This window comes from Saccostrea echinata, unplaced genomic scaffold (assembly GCF_033153115.1).
Source record: "Saccostrea echinata isolate AGI-Se365-2 ecotype Australia unplaced genomic scaffold, CSIRO_AGI_Sech_v1 ptg000022l, whole genome shotgun sequence".
NCBI classification, from domain to species: Eukaryota; Metazoa; Mollusca; class Bivalvia; order Ostreida; family Ostreidae; genus Saccostrea; species Saccostrea echinata.
Genome location: NW_026889771.1, coordinates 3,622,750 through 3,642,676, shown reverse-complemented (window position 1 = coordinate 3,642,676; position 19,927 = coordinate 3,622,750). Strand labels below are relative to the sequence as shown.

The 19,927-nt window shown below is 33.8% G+C and overlaps 4 protein-coding genes and 1 long non-coding RNA gene across 5 annotated transcripts; 2 read left to right on the top strand and 3 right to left on the bottom strand.

Moving 5' to 3' along the window:
- Positions 1 to 290: 290 nt before the first annotated feature.
- On the top strand, positions 291 to 2,032 carry LOC133190644 (putative nuclease HARBI1). Its single transcript, XM_061326336.1, has 2 exons — positions 291 to 1,015; positions 1,714 to 2,032. The coding sequence occupies exons 1-2, from the start codon at positions 291 to 293 to the stop codon at positions 2,030 to 2,032; spliced, it is 1,044 nt and encodes a 347-aa protein (XP_061182320.1).
- Positions 2,033 to 2,339: 307 nt separating this feature from the next.
- Positions 2,340 to 5,339, bottom strand: LOC133190795 (uncharacterized). The gene is made up of 3 exons (XR_009721615.1): positions 5,088 to 5,339; positions 3,951 to 4,095; positions 2,340 to 3,407 (listed from the first exon to the last, which is right to left on the bottom strand). It is a non-coding gene; the product is annotated as an uncharacterized LOC133190795 (long non-coding RNA).
- A 957-nt stretch (positions 5,340 to 6,296) lies between these two features.
- Positions 6,297 to 7,685, bottom strand: LOC133190643 (uncharacterized). Its single transcript, XM_061326335.1, has 5 exons — positions 7,594 to 7,685; positions 7,302 to 7,392; positions 6,850 to 6,982; positions 6,685 to 6,754; positions 6,297 to 6,587 (listed from the first exon to the last, which is right to left on the bottom strand). The coding sequence occupies exons 1-5, from the start codon at positions 7,683 to 7,685 to the stop codon at positions 6,452 to 6,454; spliced, it is 522 nt and encodes a 173-aa protein (XP_061182319.1). The 3' UTR covers positions 6,297 to 6,451.
- Positions 7,686 to 10,348: 2,663 nt separating this feature from the next.
- LOC133190642 (uncharacterized) lies at positions 10,349 to 13,951 on the top strand. Its single transcript, XM_061326334.1, has 4 exons — positions 10,349 to 10,583; positions 10,681 to 10,851; positions 11,017 to 11,091; positions 13,647 to 13,951. Exons 1-4 carry the CDS (start codon positions 10,349 to 10,351, stop codon positions 13,949 to 13,951), a joined length of 786 nt encoding a protein of 261 aa, XP_061182318.1.
- A 121-nt stretch (positions 13,952 to 14,072) lies between these two features.
- LOC133190794 (ribosome production factor 1-like) lies at positions 14,073 to 19,843 on the bottom strand. The gene is made up of 9 exons (XM_061326482.1): positions 19,678 to 19,843; positions 17,893 to 17,949; positions 17,512 to 17,592; positions 17,252 to 17,347; positions 16,989 to 17,142; positions 16,683 to 16,765; positions 16,111 to 16,289; positions 15,855 to 15,981; positions 14,073 to 14,161 (listed from the first exon to the last, which is right to left on the bottom strand). Exons 1-9 carry the CDS (start codon positions 19,840 to 19,842, stop codon positions 14,120 to 14,122), a joined length of 984 nt encoding a protein of 327 aa, XP_061182466.1. The 5' UTR covers position 19,843; the 3' UTR covers positions 14,073 to 14,119.
- Positions 19,844 to 19,927: the final 84 nt, after the last annotated feature.

Genomic DNA, 19,927 nt, shown 5'->3' with positions numbered 1-19,927 from the left:
CTGCTCCAAAAAACTTTAGCGGGAATAATTTTAACACTGTCACTCATCTCTAAAATATAGGTCAGGGCTGGGATTCATAAAACTTCTAAGATTATTCTTAAGTGTAAGAAAATACTTAAGTTATAGATTTTTTACTTAAGTACTCTAAGTATTACTTAAATTTGTTAGAAATACTTAAGCGTGATTCATAAACTAACTTAGTGCTTAAGTATTCACTTAAAGTTAAGGGAAGTAAAGAGGTGTCTTAAGTATATAAGTATTTCTTAAGTTCTTTCTTAATTCTAAACAAAATGGCGGCTCAAAGAAGAAATTTCAGGGAAAGAAGAGATTATTTCAATGAATATTCAGACATGGAGTTGGTTAAAAGGTTCAGACTTGATTCTGCTGGAATAAACTTTGTTGAAGGGTTAATAGGAAATGAAATTAGATCTGCATCCATTAGGAATCATGCACTCACATCTACAGAAAAGGTTTTATTAACCCTAAGATTCCTAGCAACTGGCAAGATGCAGCTTTGTAATGGGGATGATATGGGAGTTTCTCAATCTTCTGTATCGAGAGCCGTGTCTTGCACCATAAGAAGTTTGTCATCAGACCGAATGGTGCGTAGATTTATTAAATTTCCAACATCACCCAATGCAATTCGACGAAATCAGGAACATTTTTTTCAGATCGCAGGGTTCCCTGGGATTGTTGGTGCCATAGATGGCACCCATGTTCAAATAATTGCTCCAAGAAACAATGAGAATGAGTTTGTCAATAGACATCATTACCATAGTTTGAATGTGCAAGTTGTCTTTGATACCCAATACAAACTAATTGACATTGTTGCAAAATGGCCCGGTTCCACCCATGATGCGCGCATATTAAATGAAAGTGGGCTTCGAGTCCTGTTCGAAAATGGCCACATTCCTGTTCACACACATTTGTTGGGTGACAGTGGCTACCCATCTCGTAGATGGCTACTAACACCATTTAGGATTCCTCAGCCTGGGCCACAGACAAATTACAACAAGTATGTATAATACATTGAATATATGAAAAAGCCAAGATAGGGTTAACAAAAACAAATCTTTAGTTTCTCGGGCCCCACAGCATTGGCACTGATCATTGTAAGGGGAATAACTCAATATGCCATTTTTATTTTAAAAGAAAAAAGTTATTTCCCTTGTCACCTATACATTCCCATTCTTGTTATACTTTTATTCGAGTTTTATGAGTAGGTGGAGTATAAAAATGTATAATATCATAACTTTTAACACAAAAAAAAGGAGAAAGCTCTTGTTAAAAAAAAAATTTCTGTCTCCCACATTTAATTTGGAAATTTTTGGCCTGAGACACTAGAGGTTTTTTTTTTCACCAAAAGGCACAATAATATTTATGAATTTAATAGCATAGGGATGCTATGATTGAGCCATAGACTACATTTCTATACACAGCAATATAAAGTAAATGTATAAACGAAGCTATAATTTATGGTTCCAAATTACATGTGTGACCAAATAAAAATTTGCTGTAGCATTCAAAGAAAAAATTTGGTAGTCCACCATTCTGTGTCGGTTTCTTCGTTGTAATCATTTAACATGACTTAAAACAGAGATGAATCAGTACTTAAAACATCGGTAATAAAAAAATACACATAATACATGTACAGTATATATGGCAACATATATCAAATCTCCTTGTGAGTTAAATAGCTTTAATTATTTATAGTGCACATAAAAGGACTAGGAGCATTGTTGAAAGGGGGATAGGCCAGTTAAAATGCCGCTTTCATGTTCTGCATGGAGAGATACGATTGTCGCCTCAGAAGGCATGTCAGGTTGTGATAGCATGCGCGGTCCTCCATAATATTTGTAAAGATCGACAAATTCCAATTCCTGCTGATGATGATGATGATGACAGCAATGATGAAGACGATAGTGATGATTATGCTCAGGATCACATGCAAGCAGGAAATGATGGTGCTGCTCGAGGCAACAACATTAATGGCACATTGTACAGACAGCAGTTTGCTGAAACTCACTTTTGACATCACAAATGAACAAAGTAAACTGTCAACAATTAATATTTAATATTCATGAACACACTTAACATGTGAAGAGCCATTATCTTGACTTATTTCAGGTCAAATATAAAATTTTATATCTTAATAAATATCATTTAAAATCTGATAGGTACAACAATAATATGCACAGTATTTAACAAGAGGCCCATGGGCCACATCACTCACCTGTGGACTTTGGCTAGAGAAAAGCAGAAATCGGTTATTGAATAGATCAAATATATAGTAGTCCAACCCTCACCCCCCCCCCCCCCCCCTTTTCAAAAAAGGGGGCTAGGGATGAGGCATGATTTGAACAAACTTGAATCTACACTATGAAATGAAACCTTCAATGAAGTCTTTTTTCTTCTTATTCTTTTATGGCCCAATGGTTCTTGAGAAGAAAATTTCAAAAAGATGCCTTTAATTTTTCACAAATTCTTAACTATCTCAACTTGAAAGAGGGTGTGCCACTTCACTTAAACAAACTTGAATCCCTTTCACCCATGGATGCTTTGTTGCAAGTTTGGTTGGAATTGGCCTTGTTGTTCTTGAGAAGGAGTCCAAAATGTGAAAAGTTTACAAATGACGGACAGATGCCGGACACTCTTCGATCAGAAACACTCTAGCCTTCAGCTCAAGTGAGATAAAAAGTATGTATAGATTTCTTTATATACTGGAATATAAGAAGGAATACCACACTTGGACTTGGCCCTTTATTTTAACAATTTAAGCTCCCTTTCAGGTAAGTATACTTTGTACCAAGTTTGGTTAAAATTGGCCCAGTGGTTCTTGAGAAGAAGTTGAAAATGTGAAAAGTTTACAGATGGACGGACGGACAGACGACGGACAACAGGTGATCAGAAAAGTTCACTTGAGCTTTCAGCTCAGGTGAGCTAAAATGGTTTGATTACATATAAGATATTTTTAAAATTTGAACCAATCCAGATTGAAATAAAACTGAATTAAAAAGAGAGATAGTGTCTTTAAAGATTCATTATATAACATTTTGGTTCAGTATTCCTCCTTTATTGTAAAAGGTCACTTCAAAATTTTCAATCCTCACTCTTCCAGTTTACGTTGGAGGGCCTTTACTTTCAAATTGAAATATTCTATCTCTAATTTTAGCTTCTTTACAGTCAACTCCTCAATCAAATCTTGCTTGCTTTGAGATGGCTTTCTTGACATTACTGGTGCTATTGTGCGGGGCATCAAAGGTGACTTTTGTGTCACCACAGGCAATGGCGAAGTTGATGTAGGAGTTGGTGATAACAAACCAGGGGATAGTGGCAGAATGCTAGTTGATGCTGATGCTACATGCTGATGATTGTTGGAACTTGCTTCTTGTAAAAACTGAATGGAACTGAAACAATTAAAAGACCATCAACTTTTATAATTATTCACATTGTTTATTTTTTTTTTAAGGAAAGTCTTATGTTCATTGAAAATAATGTTTATGACTTCCAAAACATTTTATTCCTTATTCTCCTAAAAATTTTTTTACCTTATATTCAATTCACAATTTATTTCCTAGAAGAAAGTTATCTTTCTTTCTGCTTTCCCAAACAACCCTAATTTATAACGCTGACCCTAATGTTTTTTACTGCTTTTTTCAGTGAAGATCTGAATTTAAGAAAGGTTTTAAAGAACTATTTCTTTTGTCATCAGTGCTACTTAGAAGTTTTGTTTTTGTAAAGAAGTCCTGGAAATATTTCTTAATTGATTTCCTACTCTTCATTACCATATATTTGTTTTTAGCCTGAAAGCAGAATCAAACACTTTTCTTCTAGACCCTTTTAAAATTTTTAATTTCTCATACCTGCATGCATACTGATCGAGTTGAGAAACTAAAATTGATTATACAATGTATAGTATATGGTAATGGAAGAACATTACTTTTATTTACCAAACATTTTCATCTGTAAAAAGATGTAGAACCTGTGAAGAGTCAATGCCTCCATCTATCCCACTTATTATAGAATTTGTTTCCCCAATTACCATTTGTACTGTCTCTGCTACAGCACTGAGAGGTTTTGAGGGAGGTCCTCCGCCTGTGGTAATACAGAAATTGATAAGCTAATCATGCAAATAACACATTGCCATGCATGTACATCTACAAAAAATATAAATTTATACCAATTGATCCAAATGCCAAGTAATAGTTATTGTATATTTATTATGGTGTATCCTGATTTATTTGGACGAAGGGCGGTGACGAGTGCGAAGCACGAGTCTCCGCCCCTTCGTCCAAATAAATCAGGATACACCATAATAAATATTCAATAACTTTCTTGTATCATGGCCAATCAAAACGTCAATAACTGTTCTGTCCCAAATTTTCAAGCATGATTTTTAATTACACCAATAAAAAAAATTTAGTTTTTGTCAGGTGACCGCATGGATATTCTCTCCTTCCCGCCAGTATTTTTTTTAATTTGCACATTTTATGTGCGTGTTCATGAGAAAGAACGTCGGATTGCAGCTCTCCAACTTAATATAAAAACAGATTGTTAATGAAATTCATAAGAAAACCTTCGGATTTCAAGGATGAAAAATTCAAAGTTGATGAAGGGAAATTCAGGTGTTAATTGAAAGTCAAGGAAAAAAAAGATACCCATTGATCATTTGACATATTCGAGAGCTGTGGCATGAGCAAAAACGCTGTAAAAACATTTTGTATTTTGGGATACATGTGCACTGTAATTTATAATGTGAAAGACCTTTATTTCATTTTCAGAAATTTTGTCTTTGTATATATCAAAGCCTATTTTATTCTGTATTTCTTCAAAATACATGTAGGCCTCATTTAAAATGTTGAAATCGCCTTGGTGTTCAATAATTTATTTACACGGCACAGTTTTGCTGGCTCCGTCCATAGGTGTATCTCCATTGTACACTTTACTTCAAAGGAAAAACACCACAGCCATGATACAAGGCACTTTACATACGTACATCTACACCACTATCTATTCATGTTATTGCGCTTCACATCTGCAAAGTTCGTCAATTAGGTCGAATCATATATAACTTGAATTAGTGTTACCTGTGGCAGTTGCCTCCTTTCTGTAAGAGGAAATCTCAGATTTGGCTGTTGACAAGATATTCTGCCATTTTTTTCCACTTCTTCGACGGTCCTCGGCGTACTTGACGACGCGTTGAGTTGCTCCGTCACCCTCTCCCAAGTGTCTTTTTTCATTTTAGATGTAAGGTTAGGCCCTAATTTGGAACGCAGAATGTGCTTCTTTTCATTTACTAAGGTGGCTAGAATCAAACATTCATCCTGTGTCCAGTTCGCTTTCCTCTTTTTTTCTCGTTTTTCATCGGACGCCATCTCTCGTCTGTATCTAGATCTATTTATAAACTGTATTTGACAAAAAATACCTCCCATCACATAAGAGCGCTCTTTTTTGTTCGGGAATTTCTATGCGTTGCTAGGGTGATTGAACTTAAGTGTTCTAATTTTCTTAGAATTCAAACTTAGCTAAGAATTGTACTTAGAACTTTTATGAATTGATACTTAAGATTTTTTCTTAGCTAAGATTTTTTTTAGTACTTAAGTGCAACTTTTAAGAATAATCTTAGAAGTTTTATGAATCCCAGCCCAGATCCAGCATCTGAAGCATGTCTAAAGCTCATTTACTTGCAGGTGTAAAATTTACATGTATGCAAATTTTATTCTTCGTGTGTAAATGTCATTTTTGCGAAGCATTCACATGCACTATCAACCTGTATGTAAATCAGTATTAAATTGGCAAAGCATGCACGGATCTAGAGGGGGCGGGGGGTCCGGAATCCCCCTGGAATTTGAAGAGTTATTAAATGTATATACTAAACCAACTAAAACTGACCTTGGATCCCCCCCTCGAAAACGCAGACCCCCTAGAAAACGCGGATCCGTGTTTAGTCGGTATGAAAATCAATGGATGAAGCTTTAGAAGACATCAACTAACAACCCCCCATACCATCCCCACGAAATAGGTTTTTCAGGTTTAGGAAAGGACTTTACTTTTTTGTTTTGTGTTTGTCTTTTGCTTTTCAAGATATTTCTTGGTTGGATTTTTTTTTACCGGGGTGACCCCCCCCCCCCCTTAGAAAAAATTTCTGGACCCGCACCTGGCCGCATTGAATAGATAACAAAATTGTCGTGGGCCCTTAAAAATTCTAAGGTTTGTCCTACACCTTCGACATGACATGGTAGTTAATGAGTTAAAGAAAACAAGTTTTCATATATGCAATTAAATTTATTCTTCTTAAATTATATCTAAATACTAGTATCAGCTTTGCTTTATGTTGTAAATAAATAAAAACTCGATAATAAATATCCCTTATACAGTTAACATCAAGATCAATAGATAATTACTTTTTAAATGCTAATACTGCAATAATATACATAACAAAGTCCATTATTTAACGACACCATTTGTTATAGGACAAAACGCACTCCATCTTCTTTTTTTCCGGGGAAAACACAAAAATCTCCTCGCGCAGATCTCCCTCTCTCATCACCATTATAATTTTCCTTTGTTCGTTGGCGTTACGGAAACTACGGGAAAAAATAAAATATTGGTAATCACGACACCCTCATGGTTAATATCATCTAGTTAATCCGATATATGAGACAAATGTTTGGGTATACTCACAAGAAATACTTGTAATTCGAAGAAGTCACCCGACAAGTGTCGGTGGTGGCCTTTTTAAATGGAACACGGTCTTCAGAAGACAAGAGAGAAAAATATCATTAAGATTTACAAGTGTTTATACTTAAAAAAATGCAGACTTAATTAAACATCCGTTACCATGCATACCTATCAGGTACTGGAAACCTCCCTTCATGGTCTGAGTTAGGCGTCCAAATAAAGATGTGGACCAGTACCACATCTTGGATATAGCGGTACAAGCAAGTATAGCCACAGAGGAAACTCCCATTTCTACGGCCATCTGTTTGAAAAATGTGAAAAATTTAATTATTTGAGAAAACATAAAAATGACCATTTAGTTGAAGGTCTGTGCTCGGAAAGGGTGCATGTTACCTAAATAATTTAATGAACTAAAACCTGTGATGCTCAGAAATGCATCAGGGGCTTTACTTTTTTTTAGGAAGGGTGGGTGGGTGTCGTCGATGGACTCCTATGCCATAAGACTGATTAATTTGAAGTCATCAAATATATTCATTTATAGTATGGTACCTATATAAATACGACTTAAATTGGTGCTATAATTCAATGAGTTGTAATTTTATAATTAACCCCATACTCACATTGTAGAGGTCCTCCTGCTCTGGACACGGCTTTGGCTCCTCCACAAAACCAAGCCAGATGCCAAACTTCTCATAAGTACTTATGGCTTTTCTTCACTATATCAATGAAAACGATGAATATAACAAACCAAATTTTGAAGGAAAAAATATTGCTTTAGAAAGGAGTGAAACATACTAGAGCTTATTCAACTCATAATCATTCTCCATCTTAAATATTAAATAGAACATACGTTTCGTCAGTTAAGACATGTGTATTTTTCCTTCTGTAATGCTTACTTACCAACAGAAATACTCTCTGTGCTTGACAGTTATGACGAGCATCACCAAAGCCAATACTGTCAGGATGTATTCTCTTTTAGTCCAGTTGAAGACAAAGAAAGCCATGATTCAATGCTTGAAATACAGTAACTATCAAACGAAATTCACTGTCGCAACTCGCAATGAAATGCCTCTATGCGTCTCTGAGACAATGCAATGACGTCATAGTTTTTAAAAGTTATTATTTCGTCACAATCATTATGATACATATAATATATTATATGTATGAAAAAAATCAATGAAAATGTTAAAATGGTGTTATAATTTATACAATAATGTAAGAATTTATTTTTTAATACAGGTTGTGGAGCACATAAATTGTATACAAAGGGATCATGTACAACATATCAATCTAAAGAATCCAATCACACAACTGTCTGCAAGATAATATAATTTTCTTTGGGTTTCCTTCGAAAAACATCTAAGTCCACTTATAAATGGAGAGTCATACACGCATTAGTTGAATCGATGTTTGACGCTTACTCCTCCTAGGCATCTGGTCTCATGCGCAGATCTAGAGGGGGGGGGGTCCGGACTCCCCCCTGGAATTTGCAGAGCTATTAAATGTATATACTAAACCAACTAAAACTGACCTTCGACCCCCCTCCCTCGAAAACGTGGACCCCCTAGAACCCCCCCCCCCCCCCAACGAAAAAGGTTTTTCGGGTTTTGGAAAGTTTCCGTTTTTTGTTTGCTTGTTTGTTTTTTTTTGTCAAGAAATTTCTCGGATTTTTTTTTTGGACTGGGGTGGACCCCCCCCCCCCCCCGAAAAAAATTCTGGATCCGCGCCTGCAAAGTACAGGTGTAGTATGTAAATACTTGTTTGGGCTTTCTAGTTCACATGACTGAAAATACATCAGGAGTAAATTTACTTAAAAAGTTAATTTGCACCTAGTTTTTTGCACTAGGAGTAAAAATACGTGCAAATCTTGCGTACCCTCGTTCACATGCGCCAAAATACACTCCGGTGCAAAATTTGCATATTAGTAAAATTTGCTCACCGTATGTAAATAGGTGCAAGTGAAGTGCAGGGCCTAAGAGTATCCCTCCTTTATTCCTGTAAGTTTGGTTATCAAATGACATATACAGTTACTTGGGAATGGACCTACTATATGAAAACTTACCCTGGTAACTCATCCAGAAAATGTAGGTCAGATCCAGCATCTAAAGCACATCCATAGATGCGCTGTATATAAAAATCTACATACACAGGGATAGAAATTTTTATAACATGTTTGTTTTAGGTAAATTTTCGAATTAATTTTATTGATTAAATCACAAATGTGTCTTTGAAAGATAATATATGAAAAAAAAATCGAAAAGACTCGAGGATCTATATCGGGAGAGGGTGGGTGGGGGGTCCTGTCCTCAAGCATCTGTGGATTTCCCACGTCGATGTAGCCTGTCCCGGTGCTTATATACCTTTGTTGTATAGAATTGGCACCATTATCAAAGATGTGTCAATAACACAATGTATAGAAAAAGATATATGCATTCCCAAAAATACACCCGGTACTAGTTCATTGTTAATCCTGGACGTACCCGCGATTACCGGAATCTGTCCTGTTGATTAATTACTGCCCAAGAGTTTCAGTAAGATTAACCCTGAGGCAATAAAGAACGCCTTTAGCTATCGTTAATGTAGTCATTAATCTACTGCTCCACAAAAGAATTTACTTAGCACCCGTTATAAGTCCTTAACAAACTAATACTCGATAAAGCTTCTGGCGACCTCCACATGAAGGGAGACAACTTTAAATACTTTATATAAAGACAAAATATAAATTCATAGATGCGAGAACAAAAGACTGACAGCAATGAGAAATAGGCTCTTATCGCATTGTGGAGAACACGTTTTGTATCCTAGAATTGGAGTGACCAAGGTGCTTTTTTAGGAGAAAGGTACATGGTATTTGTTTATTTATTATTTGGATATACAGCTGAATTAATAGCATTTCTATTTTCATGGAAGAATTTGCACTCAGTGATGCTCTTGGATTCTTAATAAAGTATGTGATATGTCTTTTCATTAAAGTAATAAATTAATGAGTACTTAAAGAATATTTGATTTCGTACTTGGTTATTTTTGCTTTTTTAATGCAAAAATCTGTATTTCTATTGTCTTTAATTCGCGGTTTGTATTCCTATACTTATTTATCTAACTTTTAAACTAGAATTTAATTAAATAATTCCACGAAGAAAATATCCAAATAAATAAATAAAAAATAAATACATAAATAAATGAAATAAAAATAGAAAAAAATGTCATGGAAAATAAAGCTGCATACAAAACATGTACAATTATTTATCATGTGACTAAATATTAACTGTGCCTAGTATGGGTGATAATCTACTAGTATTTCAATGAAATATAGTTGACTCCGTCAATTTGACTGTCAATTTTTATGCCCGAAAATCAAATCGGAAATTATTGTGAAGATATTTTGGAAGTCTAAATGTTGTTGGCAACGATGTCCAAGGTTGAAATCTTTTGTCCAGAATGCTAGTGGATTTTTTTCCCTAGCAGCTCTAAAAACTAATAATCAGAGTTAGATTGCAAACGGAAACCTGTTTACTAATTTTTTTTAAGATCATTATCACATTCTTGAAAAACGTTGGAATCTTGAAAATCTGCAACAGAGTCCCCCCCCCCCCTTTTTTTTTTTTTAGAATAAACTAAAACATTTCTTGTAACCAAGAAATTTGAATTTTTAGTGCATGAGAGAACCATGACACGGCATCGTTTTCAACATGTGATTCTTCTGCTCATTCTGATTGGTGGAGTCTCGAGCTGCTCTAACCCAGGAACGGTAAATCTTAACGATAAGACCCATTACTCTGACGTCATAGTTGCCGGTACTATCCAATCCAAGGTACGCGACGGGGTTTATTCAATAGAGGTAAACTGTGTTCTCAAAGACAGTGGGGCAGATATTCCAGTCTCTCTTAATATCACTGGGGTGGGTAAGTTTGAAAATCAATTTTACAGAAGAGCTTTTTTTAGAATCAAATAGAATCAAAGTCGAACACATCTATTTGTACAAGTTGTGTTTCTTTGCAGAGGAAGAAGAGGGTGGCTTGTGCTTTGTGAGCGAGATATCAGTTGGGAACAAGTTTGTGGTCTTCCTGTCCAGTTTCTATTCTATGAGATACAAAGAACAAAACTACGAAGACTACACTAACATAATAAATACAGCTTGTGATCTTGGAGTAAAAAGCAAAGAACCGCTAGGTATAAGTTCATTTTTTCATTATTTGTGATGTATTGTCAATATAATGAATATATCCATAAATAGGTAATGTTTTCTTGTCACAGCAAACCGAGGGCATTGTAACATCATTTATTGTTCAACGATTTGTTATTTGGTTGTATACAAGAAGATTAATTATATTTCAGGTGGTTCTACAGGGGTCTGTAAGGATGTGGTACAGAGAGCTTGTCCTACCACAACACCAGCAGTTCGAACAAAAAGTAAGCCTTAACAAAAAATCATCAAGTGGCATTCAGAAAGTTTCTAATTATTTTATAAAAGTTTTCGATCAGAGTACATAAAACAAACTAAAGTTGGCCTTGCTGTAAACCTTCTTGCAATCAAAAAAAAAAAAAAGATAAAAAAAAATCACCTCAACGATTGGCAATTTGGCCACATAAACTTAATTTTCAGGTTCTCGTCCATTGCTAAATAAAAACATTGAGCCTGTGGGATGATTTTATTTTATATTCTTTGAAATACCTATGTAATGATCATTTAACGAGGCCCAATCTAGTTGAAATTACGAAAACAGACTGGCAAGTATTTTTGAACTATTGACGTATATTTGTTTGTACCTTGCTAAGAAAAATTAGACTGAAATTTTGTTCTTTGCCTTGATTGTAGTGGAATGGGGGCAATTTCAAAATATGGACAATTTATCGTGGTTTTACACACAACTGTATGCTGTAAAAACAATGGAATTGATAAATTAAAAAAAAAAATAAATAAATAGTGAAATATATTGCTTCTCACATTTATTATGCAATATCCATTCCTCATTTAAATCAAAGGCCCGAAGGGCCTGAGAGTCGACTCGCTCGAGTTTATTGAGCTTTTTCATACAAAATGTCACCATGCCTTATATTCAGTTTTTATTGCATCTTAAAAAATTGAATGTCAGGTCTCCATGATTGGTTAAAAAATTGAGGGCTTCAATCCCATCTCACATGAGATTTTTTAAATTTATTTAAAGCTTGGGTTTGTAAATACACAAATAAGATTACATAATGTGACAAAAATAACAACATTTTGAATAGAAATCCAAATACAACTGTTTAAATTTGAACGGGTCTCAATTTACACCCCCCCCCCCCCAAAGTAAATAAGGGTTAAGGGTTTTAATAACTCCCACCTTTTTAAGTCAAATGAGTTCTTTAAAAACTTCTCTTCAGTATTTTTTAATTATAATTATCATAAATCTTACTAGATCTCAGTGTTCTATTAAGAAAAAAAATACAATAAAGTGAAATAAAAACAAGGGGAAAAGGGAAAATCATGTTAAAAAGGGAGAAAAAGTATCATGGAAAAAAATTAACATTTAAACGTAAGATAAATCACTTAAAAAACAACCTCCAGTAATGGAAAACAAACATTAGATATCTATGGGAAATTTTTTTTCAAGATCCGCCTAACTATATACATGCATTCACACAATTTTACTTTAATTAAGCATGATTATGTTTATGTTAAGTAACATATAATAATTTAATATAGCATTGTGGAAAGCAGCACTGCAAACCTGGATTCTAAAAATAAGTTAAGCACACTAGCTGCAGTGGTCTGTGTTATAAAGTAATTAGGTCAATGATTCACACTACAAACCTGGATTCTAAAAATAGATTTTTCAGGCACACTAGCTGCAGTGAATGAGAACAGCAGGTGTGTGTGTTAGGGAGTATTCTAGGTCAATGATAAATAAACTTAAAATGGGAAGATTAGATCTGCCTAACATGCTTGCACATACTAGTATATTCATATGCAGTATTTGTACTTGCATTGTACAGATATTTAATCGAATTTTTCTTTAAAAAAACTGAAGACATACATAAATAATGTTCCAATATGAAATTTTATACTGTTTATACCTCTTAAGTTTAAGCAATCACTCTAACAAAAGCATTTTTGCTAGAACTATCTTATTTGGTGTATGAATCACCTAGATGAATGGGTGATAATTTTTACACTTACAGCTGTGATACCTTTGAGTCGCTCTGCGAGCCGACTCAAAATAGAAAAGAAAAGTGGGGGTAGCCTTGTAGTAAAAAGGGGGCATATCAAAACACATAGGATTTTAAATCATATCTAAAATGCATTAAAAGTCGTGGTTGGTTTACATAATATCAAGAAATGATTGTTGTATTGTATATATTTCTAAAAATTAAATGGTCCTTACATTATGAAAGAATTTCCTCTCCAATCGTTATTTTGTCTAACACAAAACATTGTTTTTCGTGGAAAAAGAAAGGGGGGGGGGGGTAAAAAGGCAATAAAATTTCAGTTTAATATGTAGGAAATTTAAGTATTTCTTCTAGGTTGTACAAAAATGACTCGTAGATTTTCTTCTTTTTTTTTTTTTTTTTTTATAAAAAAGCCAATCTATTGCATGCAGAGTTAAGTTTTCAACAAAATTGGTAAATAAGCATTTTCAAGGAGAAACACTACATATATGTGTTTAAATTGCATTTTTTTTAACTCAAAAAATAAAATAAAATAAAACTTAAAAGTATCTATTAGAAATTCACAATATCTCCAAATAAATTATGTTACAAAGTTGTTTTTAATCAAAACATTTGTTTATTAAAACACATTTTGCATCAGGGTGGAACACTTTGAGAGGACTGTGTGGGGATAGGAATTCAAAACTAATAATTCAGTTTGGCGTAAGATCATAAAAATGAAAACAAAATCCAGTAAATCAGTATCACACACATAATCTGATTAGTAATGTGTTCATCTGTTTCAAATGGTATACATGTATCTTTGATATATATAGGAACAAAGAAGCCAAGGAAAACCACAACCACCACCTCTCTTAGATCCACCACCACCCCTCTTAGAACCACCACCCCTCTTAGATCCACCACCAACCCTCTTAGATCCACCACTACCATTGACAGATCAGGAAGTAGCTCTCCAGACAATGAATCCAAACCATTGGATAAAAATGGACTTGGCAAAATTGACAGTCAAACACAACAGAGGCCCCATACAGGAGGAATGGGGAGTAATAATGGGGGCTCTCATCCTGAATACAGCTATGTGATCCTTTTAGTTGCCACCCTATTTGTTCACTTCTAGACATAATGTTATAACCTAACAAGGAAATGTGCTGCTGAATTGCTTGTTTTCTGTTTGACAACTTGAACAGAATAAACACTACCTGTTCTGTGTGTCTATTTATGATATATCAGAAACAATACAACATTTGACTTTTTTTGTATAAAGAACAAAATATTAACAACCAATTTATAAAGAAAACTTCCTTCTGCTTGTGTCCATTTCTTTCCTCTGAAATCAAATTAAAAATCATAAGTATTTAAAAAAAAATAAAACACAGAATCAGTATCAAGTGTTAAGTATCAAAAAAATAAACACTGTAAGTATTAAAAGAAATCACTGGTTAACATTATATTGAAAACACAGGTACTTGTGGACAGGACCCCCCCCCCCCCCCCCTTCCAATATGCCCCACATGTCAAAAAATATTTTTATGTATTTTTTTCATAAATTATTCTTCTAGTACACATTTACAATGTATTCCATAAGAAAAATCCAAAAAATAACGCAGAATTAACGTTTTACTAAAAAATCATACCCGCGGTATTATAAAATAGAGAAGGTGAGTCACTTCCATTTGTTTACACTGGACCCCTCTTGGATATCAGGCCCGAAATATCATTTACCTAATACATGTCACCGAAATGTGTCATGATATCTTGTTTCGGTAGATATTTTTGTTTTTAATCGTGCTATTTAATTGCCCAGGCATCCCATAATAATCCGAGTATTCATCGTCAAACGTGAAAAATGCTACAAGATTTGGAAATGTCAGAGTAGAAATTACGGAAGTGATGCAAAAATGACACCTAGCGTGTAACTCTCAAGTTCCGAGTGTTATAGAACTAAGGGAAAAGTCAGAGGTCTACGAAAAAGTTCGGGAAAATTTTGATAAAGAAGTCGAAATTGATTCATTAGAATTAAATTCTGCTTAAGATTTTCGAGAAGAGCGAGGGTAGTCGTCAATATTCCCTTTAAAGGATGTTATCATTGATAACATCGGTTTAAAAATCGCTTAAACATTATAAACGTTATCAATTATAACATCCTTTAAAGGGAATATTGACGACTACCCTCGCTCTTCTCGAAAATCTTAAGCAGAATTTAATTCTAATGAATCAATTTCGACTTCTTTATCAAAATTTTCCCGAACTTTTTCGTAGACCTCTGACTTTTCCCTTAGTTCTATAACACTCGGAACTCGAGAGTTACACGCTAGGTGTCGTTTTTGCATCACTTCCGTAATTTCTACTCTGACATTTCCAAATCTTGTAGCATTTTTCACGTTTGACGATGAATACTCGGATTATTATGGGATGCCTGGGCAATTAAATAGCACGATTAAAAACAAAAATATCTACCGAAACAAGATATCATGACACATTTCGGTGACATGTATTAGGTAAATGATATTTCGGGCCTGATATCCAAGAGGGGTCCAGTGTAAACAAATGGAAGTGACTTACCTTCTCTATTTTATAATACCGCGGGTATGATTTTTTAGTAAAACGTTAATTCTGCGTTATTTTTTGGATTTTTCTTATGGAATACATTGTAAATGTGTACTAAAAGAATAATTTATGAAAAAAATACATAAAAATATTTTTTGACATGTGGGGCATATTGGAGGGGGGGGGGGGGGGTCCTGTCCACAAGTACCTGTGATTGAAAATTGAGAATCGTAAGTATTAAATAAGTAAACACCTTAAATATTAAAAAATTAAACATTTTAGTATTAAAAAATAAACACTATATGTAAAAAAAAATTAAACACTGAAAGTATAAAAAATGCACAGTTAAAATTCCTTGCTTTAATTTCCTTAAAAAAAAAATGCACAGTTAAAATTCCTTGCTTTAATTTCCTAAAAAAAAATGCCCAGTTAATATTCCTCTCTTTAATTTCCTACAGATAACCATTACTTACCTTATGAACCCATTCATACTCTCCAAACTTTGAATCAAAAGTTCCCTTCTGTAATGATCGTAACTTCAATGTAAATCTTGGTCCCAGCTCCTTTAATCCAACCTTTTTATTATTTCTAAACACATATCTGTGAAACAAAGCATAGATAACAATGGTGAAATGTAGTAAATAGCTTAATGTTTTATAGATATGACAACTGGTTTTCACTCTATTACTAAAATATTAAACTTTACTTAAAATTCATATTCAAACAAACCTGTGGTGTCTGAAGAAAATGAAGTCCCTTTGGTTATGAAGAGTAACCACACGTCGTCCATGGAATTGTGGGTCGTGAGGAAATAAGGAGGCAAATACCCTCCCTACTGAGTGACCAAGTCGTGTGTTGAAATTATTTAGGATCAGTTCTGGTTTATGTTTACTCATTTCTCCAACTCTCTTGAAAATGAAAAAATATACATGAGTATATTATATAAATGAAACCAACAGACTTTATATTCACTCCACATATGTGGTATCAAATCATATAAATCAGTTCATGCTATGTCTGCAAATCAAATACTTGAGCATTTTTAAATTGTAATTCAAAGTTTGATTCAGATTTATAGCTATATATTAAACATAATTTTCCTGATTGTCTGGAATAGGCATGATAGATATTACATGTATGTGTACAAACTTTATCTCTCAATGAATGAAAACTGATTTCTTATCCCAAACCAGATATCAGAACTAGTCTGTAATCAAAAATATCGGTCATGAAACTAAAAGAACATGAGGCAATAAAATGCAAGGAAAAAAATAAATTCAAGATTGAGAAATTTTCTGTACCTTAATTTCTGTGGTAAGCCTAACACTGCTGAGCTTGAAGTGAAGTGTGGGGCCCTCTGGAAGGTGAGTTATTACTAAACCATCTCACAATGTGTTAAAGAATCTAAGGGAGACAACTAATTTCTACACAACTGACAGAAAAAAACTAACAATTTATGCAGTGAAACTATTATATAAAATTTAAAAAGCCGATATAAATAATCTACAGCTATGAAAACAAAACAAAAAAAAACAAAAAACAAAACTTGGAATCAAGACTTGTTTCTTTTTTTTTTTAAGTATCTTTATATTTTTGAAGAAGGATACTGGGCTCTTTTCTGTCTTCATTCACAATAAGAATGTCTGTAAAGTCCCTTTCAATGGCTTGTGGAATAACCTTCTTTAGATCCAAACCTCTTCTATACTTAATTTCAGAATTTGGAATTGTTAATTTCAGTTCCTTACAAAATTTATTTGTCCTCTGAAAAGAATAAAATTACAAATTCATAGTAAAAAAATTCAAACTTGTATTTGTGTTGCTTTATTTTCTCCATAAAACTAGGTTATTAATATTTAGAAAATATACTTACAAGACATGGTCTATCACAGGTGGTTATTAAAATCTTAGGGGATGTTTCTCTGTTGAAATATGTTGCCATTTCATCCTGGGCTTCATCCATGATAACCTGGGGGTAAAGTTACAGTGACAAACATTTAATAGTAAATTATGTATGAATTTTACCAATCCATGAGCTCTTTATTATGACAAAGATTAAAAATAAGTTTCTGATATACATGTTTAAATGTAATTAAAAAGTATGACAAATTTGAACCAGATTTAACCCCTCACCTCTTCATCCTCAGGGTCAACCATTGTTTCATCCTTTACTCTCATGCTCTCTATTGTTTTGGGTACTTGCTTTGGTGCAGCCTTAAAAATTATTACACGCAATGTATTTAACACAAGAATCTCATTTAATATTTTGCTTATAGAATGAAAAAAAGTTCCGCTATAAATATTCATAGTACTCATAATAATTAATTTCTAATAATTCTTAGTCTATCAAATAAAGTATATCTTAATATAAAATTAAAAAACCAAAAAAAAAAAAAAAAAAAAAAAAAAATAGAAGTATTTGGTATTGCTTGATTTAATACACAAAAAAAGTCCACTCCTTGTAAGATGGTCTCACTTCTACACTCAAATTAAAAGAATCTAATGATGTAGTACCTCTTCTCCATTATCCTCTGCCTCTTTTTTCTTTCTCTGTTTCTCTTTCAGTTTAGCCTATAAAATAAATTTACAATAAAGTTATGTATACTCAATGAGAAAAATAAGGGCTTGAAATCACTTTTAACTTTGGAATATAAAACATTGTTGTCCCTCTCACAATAATTTATATTTTCATACATCATTATCATGGTCCTAAACAATCATTCTGAGAAATCTATTATAATTTGTTTTTAAAAAAATAAATGAGTCTGAAAAGGCATCTAAGGCTCATGTTTTTCAAATATTATATATTATGTAAAATACTGACCCTCTTTTGTGGCCCCACCCTAATCTTGAGGGTAATCTTATGATCAAACTTGAATCTAACTAATGAGGATGCTTGTATATCAAAATGACTCATTACAACCCTGTCATTATTGAGATTCAATTTTTTCCCTATATATTCACAAGTAAACTTTGACCCTCCCCCACCTCACAATTTCCGTCTCAACCTACCTACACCAGGGGCCATGATTTGGACAAAATTGAATCTACACTCAGTATAAAGGAAGGTTTCACAAAAGTTACTCTAAATCTTTTCCTGATCAGTGGTACTTGGGTTGATTTATTTGTAAATGACCCCTAAATATTACTTATTTTAATAGTGAGCACAGCGAGCGTTGCGAAGCTCCGCTAGTCACTGTGAGCTCTAAAAGCAAAACCTGGGCGAAAAGAAAATTCGGACTTTGCAGATTGATCCAAATAATTTTTTTTCCACAGTAACTGTAGTCCCATAATGCTTTGTGAATTGTATCTCGCCGCAGACTACGTTCTCGTGGTACCCAGAAGTCCCCCCCCCCAAAAAAATAATATAAACTCACCTTGATTTAATGAATATATAGCAGATAAATAGTAGATAAACGTTCTTTATCAAAATAAGCACTGTTCAGTCGCTGTTTTGGTAATACAACTTATACATACGATGTTATGTGACATCAGAGTCCAGACGTACCAAATGTCATGTGCGGTTTGAAGAGCCTGAACTAAATTAAAACTGAAAAGGTATCTGTGCTCGCCCTAATGGTCACACCATCAACATACTATTTAACGCGAGCGCAGCGAGCAGCGCAAAGCGCCGCTCGTCACTGCGAGCTCTAACGACAACGCCTGGGCGAAGAAAAAATTCGGACTACTGCACATTCATTCAATAGAATTTTTTTCCGCAGTAATTCTGACCCACAATGCATCGCTTCTTGTTCTCGCTGCTAACTTCATTCACGCGGTGACAACAACTAAAATTTCACAAAAAATAAACTCACCTTAATTTAATGGCTATTGCATGCAGATAGTAAATTAAATGTTCTTTGTTAAAATATTTGCACTTTTTAAACTATGGAAATGCAGCTAACATACGACGTCATGTGAAGTCACAGTTTAGACGTTCCAAATGTCTCGTGCGGTTTGAAGAGGTGGATCTTAAAATGAAGTGAACAAAGAGCTCGCCCCAACGGTTGCACCGTCAACATATTAGGTAAACATTACTACCAATCATGCTAACCAAAAATGAAAATAATTTTTAATTAATATTTTTCAGTCTTGGAGGAAGGCTCCTCCTGCTATATGTTAAAGGGATATCTAGTGAAACACTGCCATTCATCTTACGTTTTGGAATTTTTCGGCTTACACGCCCATCCACAAATCACAGACTAACCAAATCTTGCTAAGAATAAGATTTCATTACACTTGCATATCAGGCACTGTCATAACAATGATTGGTTCTATTTATAAAATGCCATAATTTACCTTCCTTTTCTCAAATTTGAGTTTTTTGTACATTTCATTTCGAAGTATTTTATTCTTTATACGCGAAATATTTGGTTTAGGAATTGTTTGTACAGGTTCAGAGACATCGTCTTGGTTTTCTTCTTCCACGTTTTCCACTTTCATCTTTTTCGTTTTAGGGGCCATTTTGTTAATTAGATAAACCATTCTTCAGACTATTCGCCATAATCAAAATGTACATATAGTATAGACTAACACTTTCATTTAACTT